Raw genomic sequence first — 17845 nt, 5'->3', positions numbered from 1 at the left:
GTTGGGCTTCTGTCCTGGACCTCTGAGCCGGCATCCAAACAGGCCGTTGCTGAGCTCCTCCTCAAAGGGGACAGACTCTTAGAGGACAGGGGACAGCGCTCAGAGGAGAAAATCAAAGATTCTGCTGGTGAGGCCACGCGTGCTCGGCCTCCCCAGAACCGTAGATGCGCTCACCCGTCTCAACGCTCCCAGAGGTTTTGTAACTCCTTTTCTGCAGAGTCAACAATGTCTTTGTGACCCTCCAACTGTTGGCAGCCCTTGTGCAAGCCTAAACCTTCCCAGCATGCCTGTCCCGAGGCTGCGGAGCCCACCACCTCCACGTCTTCCCCTAGTCTTATCACCTTCTCAGTAGGGGAAACATTGAAAAAAGAGATTTTATGATAAGTACAAAACCCACAGTTCTCACAACTTGAGCCAAACAGGAGAGACCCTTTGTCCTGTAACACGCGCCCCCCATAGTGGTTGTCCCCAGCTCACTCATCTCCCGGGCCGCAGACTTCGCTGTGCAGAGCGGCTGGTGTCGGAGGAGACCTCTGCGGCCTATTCCCAGTGATACAGAGCTGCTTACAGCATGTGCCCCACTGGGATCAGCCCCGGCTCACATGGCAGCAACGCTCTTCCAAGGGATTTACCTTCAATAAACTTTGTTTTGAAGTTGTGTTTAGTCAGCTATCAAGTCGCCATGATACCGCCTGGGGAGACGAGCAGCACATGAGCGGTGCGCTGCTGCCATGTCTTAGAAAGCACGCTGTATTATTTTGCATCACCTGACACAACAAACAGGTCCTCCCTTGTGGCCTCCATGACTCCTGAGAGCAGCACCTGCTGGGATAGACGGAGGCCTCACAACATGATTTCACCAGCAGTCACACCAAGAACAGCAGCTATATCCTGGAGTAGTGTTGTCATAGTGGAGACAGCACTGACCATATACAGGTCATGCACATATACACGCTATACACTATACAGGACATACACATATACAGGCCATACACCTATACAGACCAAGAACAGCAGCTATATCCTGGAGTAGTGTTGTCATAGTGGAGACAACACTGACCATTTACAGGCCATACACTATAGAGGACATACACATATACAGGCCATACACCTATACAGACCAAGAACAGCAGCTATATCCTGGAGTAGTGTTGTCATAGTGGAGACAACACTGACCATTTACAGGCCATACACTATAGAGGACATACACATATACAGGCCATACACCTATACAGACCAAGAACAGCAGCTATATCCTGGAGTAGTGATGTCATACTGGAGATGGCACAGACCATGCACACATACAGGCCATACACCTACACAGACCAAGAACAGCAGCTATATCCTGGAGTAGTGTTGTCATAGTGGAGACAGCACTGACCATATACAGGTCATGCACATGTACACGCTATACACTATACAGGACATACACATATATAGACCAAGAACAGAAGCTATATCCTGGAGTAGTGATGTCATACTGGAGACAGCACTGACCATACACACATACAGGCCATACACTACACAGACCAAGAACAGCAGCTATATCGCTATATCTTGGAGTAGTGCTGTCATACTGGAGATAGCACAAACCATGCACGTATACAGACCACCATGCACGTATACAGACCACCATGCACGTATACAGACCATGCACACATACAGACCATGCACACATACAGACCATGCACACATACAGACCATGCACAACTATATCCTGGAGTAGTCATGTCATACTGGAGACAGCACTGACCATACACATATACAGGCCATACACATATACAGGCCATACACCTATACAGACCAAGAACAGCAGCTATATCCTGGAGTAATTATGTCATACTGGAGACTAACGACCGCACTGACCATATACAGGCCATACACATATATAGGCCATACACATAGCATATACAGTGCTGCTGTATGGTTATGTTATGTCCATACACTGAACCTAAGCTGATGTTATCGCATAGGAGACCAGAGCTTGAATTCTGGGAGGTAGATATCACATCTATGAACCTAGGAGTGTCTCAACCATTCTCTGTCCCCCGTCGGCCCGCTCTCTGTCCCCCGTCGGCCCGCTCTCTGTCCCCCGTCGGCCCGCTCTCTGTCCCCCGTCGGCCCGCTCTCTGTCCCCCGTCGGCCCGCTCTCTGTCCCCCGTCGGCCCGCTCTCCGTCCCCCGTCGGCCCGCTCTCTGTCCCCTCTCGGCCTGTTCTCGGCTCTGTTGACTGGCGGTTGCTCTCACCTACTCTCTGTCCCCTGTTGGCCCGCTCTCGGCTCTGTTGCCCGGTGGCTGCTCTCGGCACTGTTGCCCAGTGGCCGCTCTCGGCTCTGTTGCCCGGTCGCCGCTCTCGGCTTTGTTGCTCCTCGGCTCTGTTGCCAGGCGGCCGCTCTCGGCTCTGTTGGCTGGCGGTTGCTCTCACCTACTCTCTGTCCCCTGTTGGCCCGCTCTCGGCACTGTTGCCCGGCGGCCGCTCTCGACTCTGTTGGCTGGCGGTTGCTCTCACCTACTCTCTGTCCCCTGTTGGCCCGCTCTCGGCACTGTTGCCCGGCGGCCGCTCTCGGCTCTGTTGACTGGCGGTTGCTCTCACCTACTCTCTGTCCCCTGTTGGCCCGCTCTCGGCACTGTTGCCCGGTGGCCGCTCTCGGCACTGTTGCCCGGTGGCCGCTCTCGGCTCTGTTGCCCGGTCGCCGCTCTCGGCTTTGTTGCTCCTCGGCTCTGTTGCCCGGTGGCCGCTCTCGGCTTTGTTGCCCCTCGGCTCTCTTGCCCGGCGGCCGCTCTCGGCTCTATCGTAGTCCACATTGGTGTAGTAACAGGGGCCGCAATTGCCCTTGTGGTGTTGCACCGCTGTCTCGGTCAGGTGGGTTCATGTCTTTACTCTTCTGGTCTCTTTCTTCTTCAGGATTACATTCATGAATTGATTTGCATTACTGAGCGGGAGAAGTTTGTGGTCCCCGTCCGGGCGATCGGGGCCCGCGCTCTGCTGGACTTTCCAGACCAGATAAGCTTTGAGATTTGTCCGGTCAAGTACAACACCCAGAAGACGCTCCTGGTGCGAAACATTGGAAATCGTGAGGCTCGATTCCAGCTCCTGACACAGAGGTAAGTGATGGAAGGAGACACACAGGCTGGAGGAGCAGCCCCGAGCCCATCAACATCTGGACGGAAACGACCTTTTGTGTTCCAGGCCTTTCCAGGTGGAGCCGGAGTCTGCAGTGCTGGATGCAGGGAGCAGTCTGCAGCTCAGCGTGGAGTTCCTGCCTCTACAGGTTGGAGATCACCGACACCAGATGGTCATCCGGTATGACACAGGTAACTGAGATATGGGGGACACGGGACTTGGGAGATTGGGAGGATGCATGTAGACGTGACACGGGAGGACACGTGACATGGGAGATAGGGAGGACATGGTGTAGGGCAGGGACCCGGGTGGTCTCACGTTACGGGTTGTGATGGGGTCTTCTGTGGGTGACATTGGCCTCTCTGTGTTCACATCGAGCTGTTGGGATAGGTGGAGCGGATCTGGGGACTGTGCCAGGACTGAACATGGACCCTCGTCCGGCATTGTAACATGTCCCCGTGGGGCTGCTTATCACCCTTCACACGTGGCACGGCTCACTGGGACGTGTTGTTCTCCCCAGGTGAGGATCTCCATGTTGCCCTGTACGGAGCCGCTGCTGACGTGAACATGCGACTAGACAGGAATTCTCTGACCATTGAAAAGACCTTCCTGTCCTTGGCCGGTCAGCGGAGCGTCACCATCCACAACCGCAGCGACGTCATCGCGCACTTCAAATGGAAAGAGTTCCCTTCTGAGGAGGAAGAGGAGCGAGAGAAGCAGAGGTGAGGCTCCTCCAGCATTACCCCGCTCCCCACCGGTCACACAGATATTACCCCGCTCCCCACCGGTCACACAGACATTACCCCGCTCCCCACCGGTCACACAGATATTACCCCGCTCCCCACCGGTCACACAGATATTACCCCGCTCCCCACCGGTCACACAGACATTACCCCGCTCCCTACCGGTCACACAGACATTACCCCGCTCCCCACCGGTCACACAGATATTACCCCGCTCCCTACCGGTCACACAGACATTACCCCGCTCCCCACCGGTCACACAGATATTACCCCGCTCCCCACCGGTCACACAGATATTACCCCGCTCCCCACCGGTCACACAGATATTACCCCGCTCCCCACCGGTCACACAGACATTACCCCGCTCCCCACCGGTCACACAGATATTACCCCGCTCCCTACCGGTCACACAGACATTACCCCGCTCTCCACCGGTCACACAGACATTACCCCGCTCTCCACCGGTCACACAGACATTACCCCGCTCCCCACCGGTCACACAGACATTACCCCGCTCCCCACCGGTCACACAGATATTACCCCGCTCCCCACCGGTCACACAGATATTCCCCCGCTCCCCACCGGTCACACAGATATTACCCCGCTCCCCACCGGTCACACAGACATTACCCCGCTCCCCACCGGTCACACAGATATTACCCCGCTCCCCACCGGTCACACAGATATTACCCCGCTCCCCACCGGTCACACAGATATTACCCCGCTCCCCACCGGTCACACAGACATTACCCCGCTCCCCACCGGTCACACAGATATTACCCCGCTCCCCACCGGTCACACAGATATTACCCCGCTCCCTACCAGTCACACAGATATTACCCCACTCCCCACCGGTCACACAGACATTACCCCGCTCCCTACCGGTCACACAGATATTACCCCGCTCCCTACCAGTCACACAGATATTACCCCACTCCCCACCGGTCACACAGACATTACCCCGCTCCCCACCGGTCACACAGATATTACCCCGCTCCCCACCGGTCACACAGATATTACCCCGCTCCCCACCGGTCACACAGACATTACCCCGCTCCCCACCGGTCACACAGATATTACCCCGCTCCCCACCGGTCACACAGATATTACCCCGCTCTCCACCGGTCACACAGACATTACCCCGCTCCCCACCGTTCACACAGACATTACCCCGCTCCCTACCGGTCACACAGATATTACCCCGCTCCTCACCGGTCACACAGATATTACCCCGCTCCTCACCGGTCACACAGATATTACCCCGCTCCCTACCGGTCACACAGATATTACCCCGCTCCCTACCGGTCACACAGACATTACCCCGCTCCCCACTGGTCACACAGACATTACCCCGCTCCCCACCGGTCACACAGATATTACCCCGCTCCCTACCGGTCACACAGACATTACCCCGCTCCCCACCGGTCACACAGACATTACCCCGCTCTCCACCGGTCACACAGACATTACCCCGCTCCCCACCGGTCACACAGACATTACCCCGCTCCCCGCCGGTCACACAGACATTACCCCGCTCCCCGCCGGTCACACAGACATTACCCCGCTCCCCGCCGGTCACACAGACATTACCCCGCTCCCCGCCGGTCACACCCAGCACCAGCTCTGTGGTGTGGCAGGGGTTAATCTGATGCGGTCAGTCGGCAGAGCTATGCCTGCTTACATTATATAAGGAGACGTCATGCCACCGACTCCACGAGCAGTGAGGGGACGTCCGCTCCTGCCTGTCCCCGCTAATGAGAAGTGGCAATCCTGCTCTAATTGCTCCACTGCCCCATTAATATTTAACATCTGGATGAGACGCCGGAGCCGCGCTGCAGCCTGCAGAGCCTGATTACTGGGGCAAGTAACAAAGCGCACCCAGCCCCCACACCTGCAAGGGTTAACACCGACTACCCCTGAGGGCCACGTCCGAGACACGTCTCCACTCTCCTCCATATTTAATGGCATTAACCAGAGATGAACGGTCTTGTGCTGAAGAAAGCTCTTTACCCAGCAGCACAGTCAGCGGTGGTATCCTCACCCCGCCGGGACCGCAACCCCCCTCCCTGCCGGGACCGACCGCAACCCCCCTCCCTGCCGGGACCGACCGCAACCCCCCTCCCTGCCGGGACCGACCGCAACCCCCCTCCCTGCCGGGACCGACCGCAGCCACTCCCCCCACCGGGACTGACCACAACCCCCCGCCCTGCCGGGACCGACCGCAACCCCCCGCCCTGCCGGGACCAACCGCAGCCACTCCGACCCGCCGGGACAAACCGCAGCCACTCCCCCCACCGGGACCGACCGCAACCCCCCTCCCTGCCGGGACCGACCGCAACCCCCCTCCCTGCCGGGACCGACCACAACCCCCCTTCCTGCCGGGACCGACCGCAACCCCCCTTCCTGCCGGGACCGACTGCAGCCACTCCCCCCACCGGGACTGACCGCAACCCCCCGCCCTGCCGGGACCGACCGCAGCCACTCCGCCCCGCCGGGACCGACCGCAGCCACTCCGCCCCGCCGGGACCGACCGCAGCCACTCCGCCCCGCCGGGACCGACCGCAGCCACTCCGCCCCGCCGGGACCGACCGCAGCCACTCCGCCCCGCCGGGACCGACCGCAGCCACTCCGCCCCGCCGGGACCGACCGCAGCCATTACGTGTGACTGGGTATGCGGCAGAGCAGTAAGGGACGCCAGGCCAAGGAACAATCCAAAGGGCTTTATTGGAACCACAAAGATAAAGCATCAAACATAAATATAGATGGGTCTCATTGTTCTTCTCTCCTGGGATCAGCCCCTTAGGTGGGCAGAAGAGTCCAACTCCGCTTGGACACTTGATACATGAATGGACTTTAGAAGTCCTGGCTCTTTCTTGTTTACCAAGTTGTGGATTGGAGAAGTCCCATTCTGAGAAGAACAAACAATCCCCCACCAGTAATACAGGACAGTCAAGGAGAGACAGACTATTACACCATAAGCAAAGGCGGGGGAGGGACACACTGTTACATCCCCTTCCCCCCTGAATTTGTGTACGGACTAGTGACCTCAACAGGTCGCTTGTCAAGTACACGTAAACATGCCGACCCTGACTCCGGGCTCCTTTTGCCTGGACAATCCGTCTGCATTTTGGTGTTGGCTCCCCCTTCTATATTGTATGGTAAAGTTATAGGGCTGAAGAGCCAGGCTCCATCGTAGTAATCGTCCATCGTCCCCAGAGACGCTGTTCAGCCAGGTGAGGGGATTGTGATCAGTAACCACAGTGAATTCTCATCCATACAGATACGGCCTTAGTTTCCTAAGGGCCCACACTACAGCCAGACATTCCTTCTCAACAGTTGCATAGGCCACTTCTCAGTCCAGCAGTTTCCTGGTGAGATAGGCAATGGGGTGCTCCTCCCCGGCTGCATTCACCTGGCTGAGGACAGCTCCCAGTCCATAAGAAGAGGCATCCGTCTGCACAATGAATCTCCTCTTATAGTCTGGAGCAGCCAGAACAGGGTCGCAGACCAAGGCGTCCTTCAGCCGGTTAAAAGCCTCATCACAGGCTGGAGTCCAGATCACCAGCCGGGGCATCGTCTTCTTTGTAAGGTCTGTTAGGGGCTTGGCCACAGAGCTAAAATGAGGAACAAATTTTCGGTAATAACTGGCAGTGCCCAAAAAGCCATAACTTGTTTCTTAGTTTGAGGTACGGGCCAGTCTCTAATAGCCTGGATTTTGGCTGGTTCAGGACGTAACTGCCCCCCTCCTACTCGATGCCCTAGGTATAGGACTTCACCCATCCCCAGTTGGCATTTATCAGATCGAATGGTTAGGCCGGCTGCGAGAATCCGGTCAAGAACAACAGCTACTTGATTCAGATGTTCCTCCCATGTGTGGCTGAAGATGGCGATATCACCCAGGTAGGCACAAGCGAAGTCGCCACATCCCCGGAGGATCTGGTCCACCATTCTCTGAAAGGTTGCAGGGGCGTTTTTCATTCTGAAAGGCATGCTTAGAAATTCATACAGACCAAAGGGGGTTATAAAAGCCGACCTTTCTCTACCTTCCTCAGTCAGGGTAATTTGCCAGTATCCCTTACTGAGATCCAAGGTGGTGACGTATCGTGCCCCAGCTAGCCGGTCTAGAAGTTCATCAGTGCGGGGCATTGGGTAAGCATCACTGATGGTATGGTCATTTAGTCATCTGTAGTCCACACAAAATCGAGTACTCCCATCTTTCTTGGGTACTAACACAACAGGAGAGGCCCAAGGACTATGGGAGGCCTGAATCACCCCAATCTGTAACATCTCCTCCAGCTCATGCTGCATGGTGTTTCTAACTGATTCAGGTACCCGGTAGGGAGCCTTCTGTATGGGACGGATGCCCTGAGTGTCCACATGATGTTGGGTTACTGTGGTTTGACCTGGTCGGGATGAGAAAGCAGCCTGTCTCTGATGGAGCACTCCCAGCATTTGTTTTTTCTGTAAGGAATCTAAGTGATCTCCCAGAAGAACCTGTTCCACAGTGGATGGGGCTCTGGCTGCTTCAACAAGATCAGGTAATGGGTCCTCATCCTCCTGACCATCTTCTGAAGCCAGCCGACAGCTTGCTATCATAGGTAATGTCCGGTCATGGTACTCCTTAATCATATTCACATGGACAGTCCTTTGTCTTAGACCCTGATTATCTAGAGCAAGAAGGTAATTGGTGTCGTTTAGTTTTCTGAGAACCCGGAAGGGACCCTCCCATGTTGTCTGGAGTTTTGCCGATGGGGAACAATCATTAAGACTTGTTGTCCCTCTACAAACTCCCGATAGCGTGCTTTGCGGTCATACCATGTCTTCTGTCTGGTTTGAGCCATCCGCACATGATCCTGAGCCAAACTAGCAAGTTGAGCCAGGGTTTCCCGAAGCTTGAGGACATATGGAACAACAGGGGTTCCTGTATCTTCAACTTGCCCCTCCCAATATTCCTTTAGCAGAGTTGAGGCTCCTCTGACCTTTCTTCCATAGAGTAGTTCAAAGGGGGAAAACCCAGTGGACTCCTGGGGAACTTCCCGATAGGCAAACAGGAGATGGGGTAGGTACTTCTCCCAGTCGGAATCCCTGTCAGTGAAGGCCCTTAGCATATGTTTCAGTGTTTGATTAAACCGTTCACAAAGTCCATTGGTTTGAGGATGGTATGCTGTAGTTCGGATCGCTCGTACTCCACAGGTGTGCCACAGACACTGCACCAACTCTGACATGAACTGGGAGCCTTGGTCCGATAAGATCTCACTTGGGAATCCTACTCGGGTGAAAATGGTAACAAGGGCCTCGGCCACTTTGGCTGCAGAAATACTTGACAAGGCCACGGCTTCTGGATATCGGGTGGCGTAGTCCACAACAGTGAGAATGTACTGCTTTCCAGATTTACTTGGTTTAGCCAGAGGTCCAATGATATCGACAGCTACTCTTTGAAAGGGTTCTTCTATTATAGGGAGTGGTTGCAAGGGTGCCTTTGGGTGATCTCCGGGTCGCCCTCTACGCTGACATATGTCACAGGTTCGGCAGAAATGCGCCACTGCTTGAGAAATTCCAGGCCAATAGAAAATTTGAGTCAATCGTCTCTCGGTGCGGGTTTTCCCTTGATGGCCAGCCGTAGGAATGTCATGAGCCAGGTGTAATAGGGGAATTCTGTACTTCTGAGGAACAATCAGCTGTTTGCTGTAAGTCCAGGGTTTATCTAAGGAGTCAGCATTGGCAACCCGATACAGAAGTCCATTTTCTCTGATAATTATTTCCCCATTTTCTCCTAACTGCCCTACTTCAGCCCGAGCTCTAAAGCTAGCCAGGGTGGGGTCAGTCTCTACCTCTTGTCTAAACTAAACTTTATCCCAAGTGACATTCATATGAGACCCACAAGAAGAATCACTCACCGGCTGTGATGGTAGTTCGGGTGGCATCATTTCCATTGATGGGTTGAACATGTCCACATCTGCTGCCCTCTTGGCTTGACTTCTGGTTATCTCACCGACAAAGTGGCATTGAAGATTCCCCACATCATTCCCTAGAAGAATGTCTGCAGGAAGGCCGCTCATCACACCAATCATGCATTGTCTTGCCCCAAAACCATAATCTAGGGTCACACTCACTCTTGGAATATATCTCTGAGTACCTCCAGCCAATTCAATGGCAATTCCTGGTCCCTTTTGCATTGCTTCTGGTTGAATTACTCGGGGATCTGCGATGGTGAGAAATGCCCCAGTGTCACGAAAGCCAACAACTTTTTGGCCATCCAGCAGACCTCCTGTAGATGTTTATGCTGAAGATCAGAAGAACGGGTGGCTGTGGCTCGCACCCCATAGACTCCTGGTAGGGAAGTCAACATATCAGAGTCTTTTGTCGAATCATCAGGGAGTGAATCCAGCTCTTCTCCTGTTGAGGGTGTCTGTAGATAATGGACAGGCAAAGGGGGTCTGTAACTGTTCTGCCTCCCAACACCTGGACAGTGAGCTTGCAGATGACCAGGCTACTCACAATTCCACTGAGGGTCCATAGCTCTATAGGCGTCGGCAGCTCCACCCTCCAAGAGGCCCACCAGGTGTCTGACTCGCTCTCTTTCTGGGACTTCCATTAATCGGCACTGATGCTCAAAGTCCTGGAAGAAGCCCTCAATGTCGCCTGCAGCTTCATTAAATGGCTTAAAGTCCTTGTGGGACACTCTGGAGAATTCCCTCATAGTTGGTGCTGTGGTTACAGTCTGTCTGGAGCCTCTAGCTGCTTTCACAGCAAATCTCCTCTCCAGCAATGCCCTCTCTTGGGCTCTGCGAATGGCCTCCCTCTTATCTTCTATGGTGGCCTCATCTCCAAGCAGTGCTATCTCCTCCTCATACCACACAACCCATTGACTTTTTTGGGTATTTACCTCCAGCTCCCGTCTTTCCTCCCCTTGCTGTGAAAATCCTTCCTCGGTGCCATCTTGCAGGCAAGCGTTTTCCAATACCTCAATTAGTTGCTCCTTAGAGATTCCTTTGTAGCCGACTCCTAATTCATGGGCCTTTGTTTGTAGGCTCACCACAGTCCAGTCCTTGTACTCTGAGATTCTGATTCCAGATGTTAATGAGCTGTTGTCCATTCTTTCTGCTCTGATCCCGCCGCTGCCAATCAGATTGTGACGGGGTGTGCGGCAGAGCAGTAAGGGACGCCAGGCCAAGGAACAATCCAAAGGGCTTTATTGGAACCACAAAGATAAAGCACCAAACATTAAATATAGATCCTTAAAGTCTGCAAGGAGTCCACAACAAAACAAAAGATCCAGGGGCGTCTCCCGGTATTCCAACGCCAGGGAAAATATGGCAATAGTCCTTATATGAGTTCCTTGAGTCCAACAGGGTGAACAACAAAACACAACCCCACGTGGCCACTGATCTCCAATCTGTAATAGTCCATACACAGGCTCTAGGATCCAGCCTCAGCAATAGATCCTAGTCCAAGCATTGTTGACCTTAGGGAGATCAACATATCCACTGCGGAGACACCATCACGTGTTTCTCAACGCAGTGATTCTAGAGCATTGCCCCCTGGGAAGTATGCAAATAAGAAAGCCGCGGAGACACCATCACGTGTTTCTCAACGCTGGCAAGAAACTAGCCAGGTCTTTCACCGGGAAGGAACAACCACGGGAAGGGCAGTCTCCAGTCAAGGAGACCACCTACACCTATAACATTTGCATACTTCCCAGGGGGCAATGCTCTAGAATCACTGCGTTGAGAAACACGTGATGGTGTCTCCGCAGTGGATATGTTGATCTCCCTAAGGTCAACAATGCTTGCTTAAGTAGTCTTATACTAGGCATTGCCCCCACTAGCCAGATTCCTACTCCACACTGATGAGGGGCAAATACCCCGAAACGGCTGTCTGTGGATGGATACCATGTTTGGTATAGGTGGTCTCCTTGACTGGAGACTGCCCTTCCCGTGGTTGTTCCTTCCCGGTGAAAGACCTGGCTAGTTTCTTGCCAGCGTTGAGAAACACGTGATGGTGTCTCCGCGGCTTTCTTATTTGCATACTTCCCAGGGGGCAATGCTCTAGAATCACTGCGTTGAGAAACACGTGATGGTGTCTCCGCAGTGGATATGTTGATCTCCCTAAGGTCAACAATGCTTGCTTAAGTAGTCTTATACTAGGCATTGCCCCCACTAGCCAGATTCCTACTCCACACTGATGAGGGGCAAATACCCCGAAACGGCTGTCTGTGGATGGATACCATGTTTGGTATAGGTGGTCTCCTTGACTGGAGACTGCCCTTCCCGTGGTTGTTCCTTCCCGGTGAAAGACCTGGCTAGTTTCTTGCCAGCGTTGAGAAACACGTGATGGTGTCTCCGCGGCTTTCTTATTTGCATAGATCCTAGTCCTTCTCCAGCCGAGATCCAACTAACTGACCTAACATGGGTCTCATTGTTCTTCTCTCCCGGGATCAGCCCCTTAGGTGGGCAGAAGAGTCCAACTCCGCCTGGACACTTGATAAATGAATGGACTTTAGACTCCTGGCTCTTTCTGTTTACCAAGTTGTGGATTGGAGAAGTCCCATGATGAGAAGATCAAACAATCCCCCACCAGTAGTACATACAGGACAGTCAAGGAGAGACAGACTATTACACCATGAGCAAAAGCGGGGGAGGGACACACTGTTACACTCCGCCCGACCAGGACCAACCGCAGCCCCTCCGCCCCGCTGGGACCGACCGCAGCCCTGCCGGGACCGACCGCAGCCCTGCCGGGACCGACCGCAGCCCCGCCGGGACCGACCGCAGCCCCGCCGGGACCGACCGCAGCCCCGCCAGGACCGAACGCAGCCCCTCCGCCCGGCCAGTACCAACCGCAGCCCCGCCGGGACCGACCGCAGCCACTCCGCCCCGCCGGGACCGACCGCAGCCCCGCCGGGACCGACCGCAGCCAGTCCGCCCCGCCGGGACCGACCGCAGCCAGTCCGCCCCGCCGGGACCGACCGCAGCCACTCCGCCCCGCCGGGACCGACCGCAGCCACTCCGCCCCGCCGGGACCGACCGCAGCCACTCCGCCCCGCCGGGACCGACCGCAGCCACTCCGCCCCGCCGGGACCGACCGCAGCCACTCCGCCCCGCCGGGACCGACCGCAGCCACTCCGCCCCGCCGGGACCGACCGCAGCCACTCCGCCCCGCCGGGACCGACAGCAGCCACTCTGCCCCGCCGAGACAGACTGCAGGTATGCCGCTGGCGGTGTGATGCCAGAGCTCTGTGCTTTTCTCCGCTTGTCTTCCATGGTTGTCAGGAATCGTCCTTACGCTGCTGTTGTTGGATCCTTTTTTCTCCAGGCTGCGCTGTGAATTGCTCATGGAGGAAGAGCAGGAGACGGACCGCTTCTTGGATGAATGTGGGGCGGATCTCAGTCTCCGTGAGCGCCTCTCGCTTCTCAGCCGCACCTTTCACAACCGCCGCAGAGCAGCCGAGGCCAACGCCATGTTGTTTTCGGACACCGTGTTCCAATTGGAGCCCATGGTGAGTGTGCGCATGTGTTGTGGTGAGTGTGCACGTGTGTTGTGGTGAGTGTGCGCGTGTATAGTGGTGAGTGTGCGCGTGTATAGTGGTGAGTGTGCGCGTGTATAGTGGTGAGTGTGCGCGTGTGTTGTGGGCGTGTGTTGTGGTGAGTGTGCGCGTGTGTTGTGGTGAGTGTGCGCGTGTGTTGTGGTGAGTGTGCGCGTGTGTTGTGGGTGAGTGTTGCGGGGAGTGTGGGCGCGTGTTGCGGGGAGTGTGGGCGCGTGTTGCGGGGAATGTGGGCGCGTGTTGCGGGGAGTGTGCGCATGTGTTGTGGTTTAGGCGGCTCATGTGTGTCTGGTGACGCACACTCCTAGCAGTGTGTGATCACTCCCATCATTCCTGCTGGACAGTGCGGGGGTCTCGGCGGGGGGCCGGGTCATTCTGCCTGTGCCCCCCTCAGTGCAGTGTAATGCCCCCTGTGCTGCTGTCAGTGACCCCAGCCTCCATCTTCATGGTCAGTCACTGGCAGCAGAGATGCAGTTTGTGATCTCTTGCAGGAGGGGGACGTGTGGCCGAACTCCTCGCTGCAGGTGACGGTGCTCTTCAGACCGCGGGCTGCCAGGATGTACCAGCGGACGGTGTACTGTGACATCACAGGTAAGTGTACGCAGCGCTGCTCCTCGCCTCTGGCTCTGGTGCTGCTCCTCGCCTCTGGCTCTGGTGATGCCGGTGCTGCTCCTAGCATCTGGCTCTGGTGATGTCGGGGCTGCTCCTCGCCTCTGGCTCTGGTGATGCTGGTGCTGCTCCTCGCCTCTGGCTCTGGTGATGCTGGTGCTGCTCCTCGCCTCTGGCTCTGGTGATGCTGGTGCTGCTCCTCGCCTCTGGCTCTGGTGATGTCGGGGCTGCTCCTCGCCTCTGGCTCTGGTGATGCCGGTGCTGCTCCTAGCCTCTGGCTCTGGTGATGCCGGTGCTGCTCCTAGCCTCTGGCTCTGGTGATGCTGGTGCTGCTCCTCGCCTCTGGCTCTGGTGATGCTGGTGCTGCTCCTCGCCTCTGGCTCTGGTGATGTCGGGGCTGCTCCTCACCTCTGGCTCTGGTGATGTCGGGGCTGCTCCTCGCCTGTGGCTCTGGTGACGTCGGTGCTTCTCCCCCCGGCTCTGGTGACGTCAGTGCAGACTCTTCACTCCATGTCTTTGCTGCAGGTCGTGAAGCCAGGCTGCCCCTGAGACTGCGAGGAGAGGGCCTGGGGCCCAAACTTGTCTTCAGCTTTGCGGAGTTGGACATTGGGAAGGTTTTCTTGGGGTCCACACACAACTACGAGGTCAGTGTCTCCCCGCGTTCCCAGACTCCTGGAGTATGTGGAGAGAATATGTGCAGGCGGTGGCACTCGGGGGTCACAGAGGGTGGTCTGCTGTCCTGGTGCGTGGCCTCGGCTGCTTTGGGGTCAGGCCAGCGTATTTCTGACCCGTGTGTCCAGAATCTCCCCGATAACCCCCAGTAATGGCTGTGGGCTCTGCTCTGTCCTCCTCACAGGTCATCCTGACCAACCATGGGGCCATCGATGGCATCTTCAGCCTGGCACCGCGCACCTCGGCCCTGGCGTCCTGCTTCTCCTTTACTCCCAGCGAGGGCATCATTCTGCCCGATGGACACCAGGCCGTACAGATCGCTCTCTGCTGCCACCTCCTGGGGGACTTCTCCGAGGATTTCCCCTTCCTTGTGGATGGCTCGCCTGAAGACGTCACCTTAACAATAAGGTACAAAGCGTGGCACCAGGGTCTCCTGATAGGAGTATGTGGTCTGAGGATGTGGTCTGAGGATGTGGTGGGAGGATGTGGTGGCAGGATGTGGTGGGAGGATGTGGTGGGAGGATGTGGTGGGAGGATGTGGTGGGAGGATGTGGTCTGAGGATGTGGTCTGAGGATGTGGTCTGAGGATGTGGTCTGAGGATGTGGTGGGAGGATGTGGTGGGAGGATGTGGTGGGAGGATGTGGTGGGAGGATGTGGTGGGAGGATGTGGTCTGAGGATGTGGTCTGAGGATGTGGTGGGAGGATGTGGTGGGAGGATGTGGTGGGAGGATGTGGTGGGAGGATGTGGTGGGAGGATGTGGTCGGAGGATGTGGTCTGAGGATGTGGTCTGAGGATGTGGTCTGAGGATGTGGTCTGAGGATGTGGTCGGAGGATGTGGTGGGAGGATGTGGTGGGAGGATGTGGTGGGAGGATGTGGTGGGAGGATGTGGTCTGAGGATGTGGTCTGAGGATGTGGTCTGAGGATGTGGTGGGAGGATGTGGTCTGAGGATGTGGTCTGAGGATGTGGTCTGAGGATGTGGTCTGAGGATGTGGTGGGAGGATGTGGTGGGAGGATGTGGTGGGAGGATGTGGTGGGAGGATGTGGTGGGAGGATGTGGTGGGAGGATGTGGTGGGAGGATGTGGTGGGAGGATGTGGTGGGAGGATGTGGTGGCAGGATGTGGTGGGAGGATGTGGTGGGAGGATGTGGTGGGAGGATGTGGTCTGAGGATGTGGTCTGAGGATGTGGTCTGAGGATGTGGTCTGAGGATGTGGTCTGAGGATGTGGTGGGAGGATGTGGTGGGAGGATGTGGTGGGAGGATGTGGTCTGAGGATGTGGTCTGAGGATGTGGTCTGAGGATGTGGTCTGAGGATGTGGTCTGAGGATGTGGTCTGAGGATGTGGTGGGAGGATGTGGTGGGAGGATGGGAAGATTGTGCGTTCTGTAGTCTTGTATGTATAGTGCTGATATCTGTGTGTGATCCGGCAGGGGCTGCATCATCGGACCCACCTTCCACTTCAGCGTACCCGCCTTACACTTTGGGGATGTGTCATTTGGTGAGTGTTGTCTCTCTGCCACCCCTCTAGGAAAACTAGTGTCATGGCCTCCCTGGATACTGCCACACATATAGTGTACATCTTCTCCTGACCTCCTCCGCACGACTGTGAGTCCAGAGACCGACTGTCCACTGTATATAACATCGAGTTCTCCGTCCTAGCACTATATAACACCGCCCTACATCTCCTCCTCATCTCTATCACCTACCCGTCCTCTCCACAGTGCTGCACCGCCCTACATCTCCTCCTCATCTCCATCACCTACTTGTCTTCTCCACAGTGCTGCACCACCCTACATCTCCTCCTCATCTCTATCACCTACCCGTCCTCTCCACAGTGCTGCACCGCCCTACATCTCCTCCTCATCTCTATCACCTACCCGTCCTCTCCACAGTGCTGCACCGCCCTACATCTCCTCCTCATCTCTATCACCTACAGGTCCTCTCCACAGTGCTGCACCCCCTACATCTCCTCCTCATCTCTATCACCTACCCGTCCTCTCCACAGTGCTGCACCGCCCTACATCTCCTCCTCATCTCTATCACCTACCCGTCCTCTCCACAGTGCTGCACCGCCCTACATCTCCTCCTCATCTCTATCACCTACAGGTCCTTTCCACAGTGCTGCACCCCCTACATCTCCTCCTCATCTCTATCACCTACCCGTCCTCTCCACAGTGCTGCACCGCCCTACATCTCCTCCTCATCTCTATCACCTACCCGTCCTCTCCACAGTGCTGCACCGCCCTACATCTCCTCCTCATCTCTATCACCTACAGGTCCTCTCCACAGTGCTGCACCCCCTACATCTCCTCCTCATCTCTATCACCTACCCGTCCTCTCCACAGTGCTGCACCGCCCTACATCTCCTCCTCATCTCTATCACCTACCCATCCTCTCCACAGTGCTGCACCACCCTACATCTCCTCCTCATCTCTATCACCTACCCATCCTCTCCACAGTGCTGCACCCCCTACATCTCCTCCTCATCTCTATCACCTACCCGTCCTCTCCACAGTGCTGCACCACCCTACATCTCCTCCTCATCCATCTATCACCTACCCGTCCTCTCCACAGTGCTGCACCCCCTACATCTCCTCCTCATCTCTATCACCTACCAGTCCTCTCCACAGTGCTGCACCCCCCTACATCTCCTCCTCATTTCTATCACCTACCCGTCCTCTCCACAGTGCTGCACCCCCTACATCTCCTCCTCATCTCTATCACCTACCCGTCCTCTCCACAGTGCTGCACCCCCCTACATCTCCTCTTCATCTCTATCACCTACCCGTCCTCTCCACAGTACTGCACCCCCTACATCTCCTCCTCATCTGTCTATCACCTACCCGTCCTCTCCACAGTGCTGCACCCCCTACATCTCCTCCTCATCTCTATCACCTACCCGTCCTCTCCACAGTGCTGCACCCCCTACATCTCCTCCTCATCTCTATCACCTACCCGTCCTCTCCACAGTGCTGCACCCCCCTACATCTCCTCCTCATCTCTATCACCTACCCGTCCTCTCCACAGTGCTGCACCCCCCTACATCTCCTCCTCATCTCTATCACCTACCCGTCCTCTCCACAGTGCTGCACCCCCTACATCTCCTCCTCATCTCTATCACCTACCCGTCCTCTCCACAGTCCTGCACCCCC

The 17845-nt window shown here is 56.0% G+C and overlaps 1 protein-coding gene across 1 annotated transcript in view; it reads left to right on the top strand.

Moving 5' to 3' along the window:
• Positions 1–17845, top strand: part of HYDIN (HYDIN axonemal central pair apparatus protein) — a 211862-nt gene that overhangs the window by 34624 nt on the left and 159393 nt on the right. The window contains exons 6-13 of the mRNA XM_075325454.1: positions 2905–3104; positions 3190–3314; positions 3644–3845; positions 13182–13365; positions 13902–14001; positions 14545–14663; positions 14876–15099; positions 16124–16191. Coding sequence (XP_075181569.1) covers positions 2905–3104; positions 3190–3314; positions 3644–3845; positions 13182–13365; positions 13902–14001; positions 14545–14663; positions 14876–15099; positions 16124–16191 — 1222 coding nt within the window. The remainder of the gene's footprint in view (positions 1–2904; positions 3105–3189; positions 3315–3643; positions 3846–13181; positions 13366–13901; positions 14002–14544; positions 14664–14875; positions 15100–16123; positions 16192–17845) is intronic.

Source organism: Anomaloglossus baeobatrachus, chromosome 10, assembly GCF_048569485.1.
Source record: "Anomaloglossus baeobatrachus isolate aAnoBae1 chromosome 10, aAnoBae1.hap1, whole genome shotgun sequence".
NCBI lineage: Eukaryota > Metazoa > Chordata > Amphibia > Anura > Aromobatidae > Anomaloglossus > Anomaloglossus baeobatrachus.
Note: the sequence above shows the minus strand (reverse complement) of the source record. Positions and strands in the feature narration are given on the sequence as shown.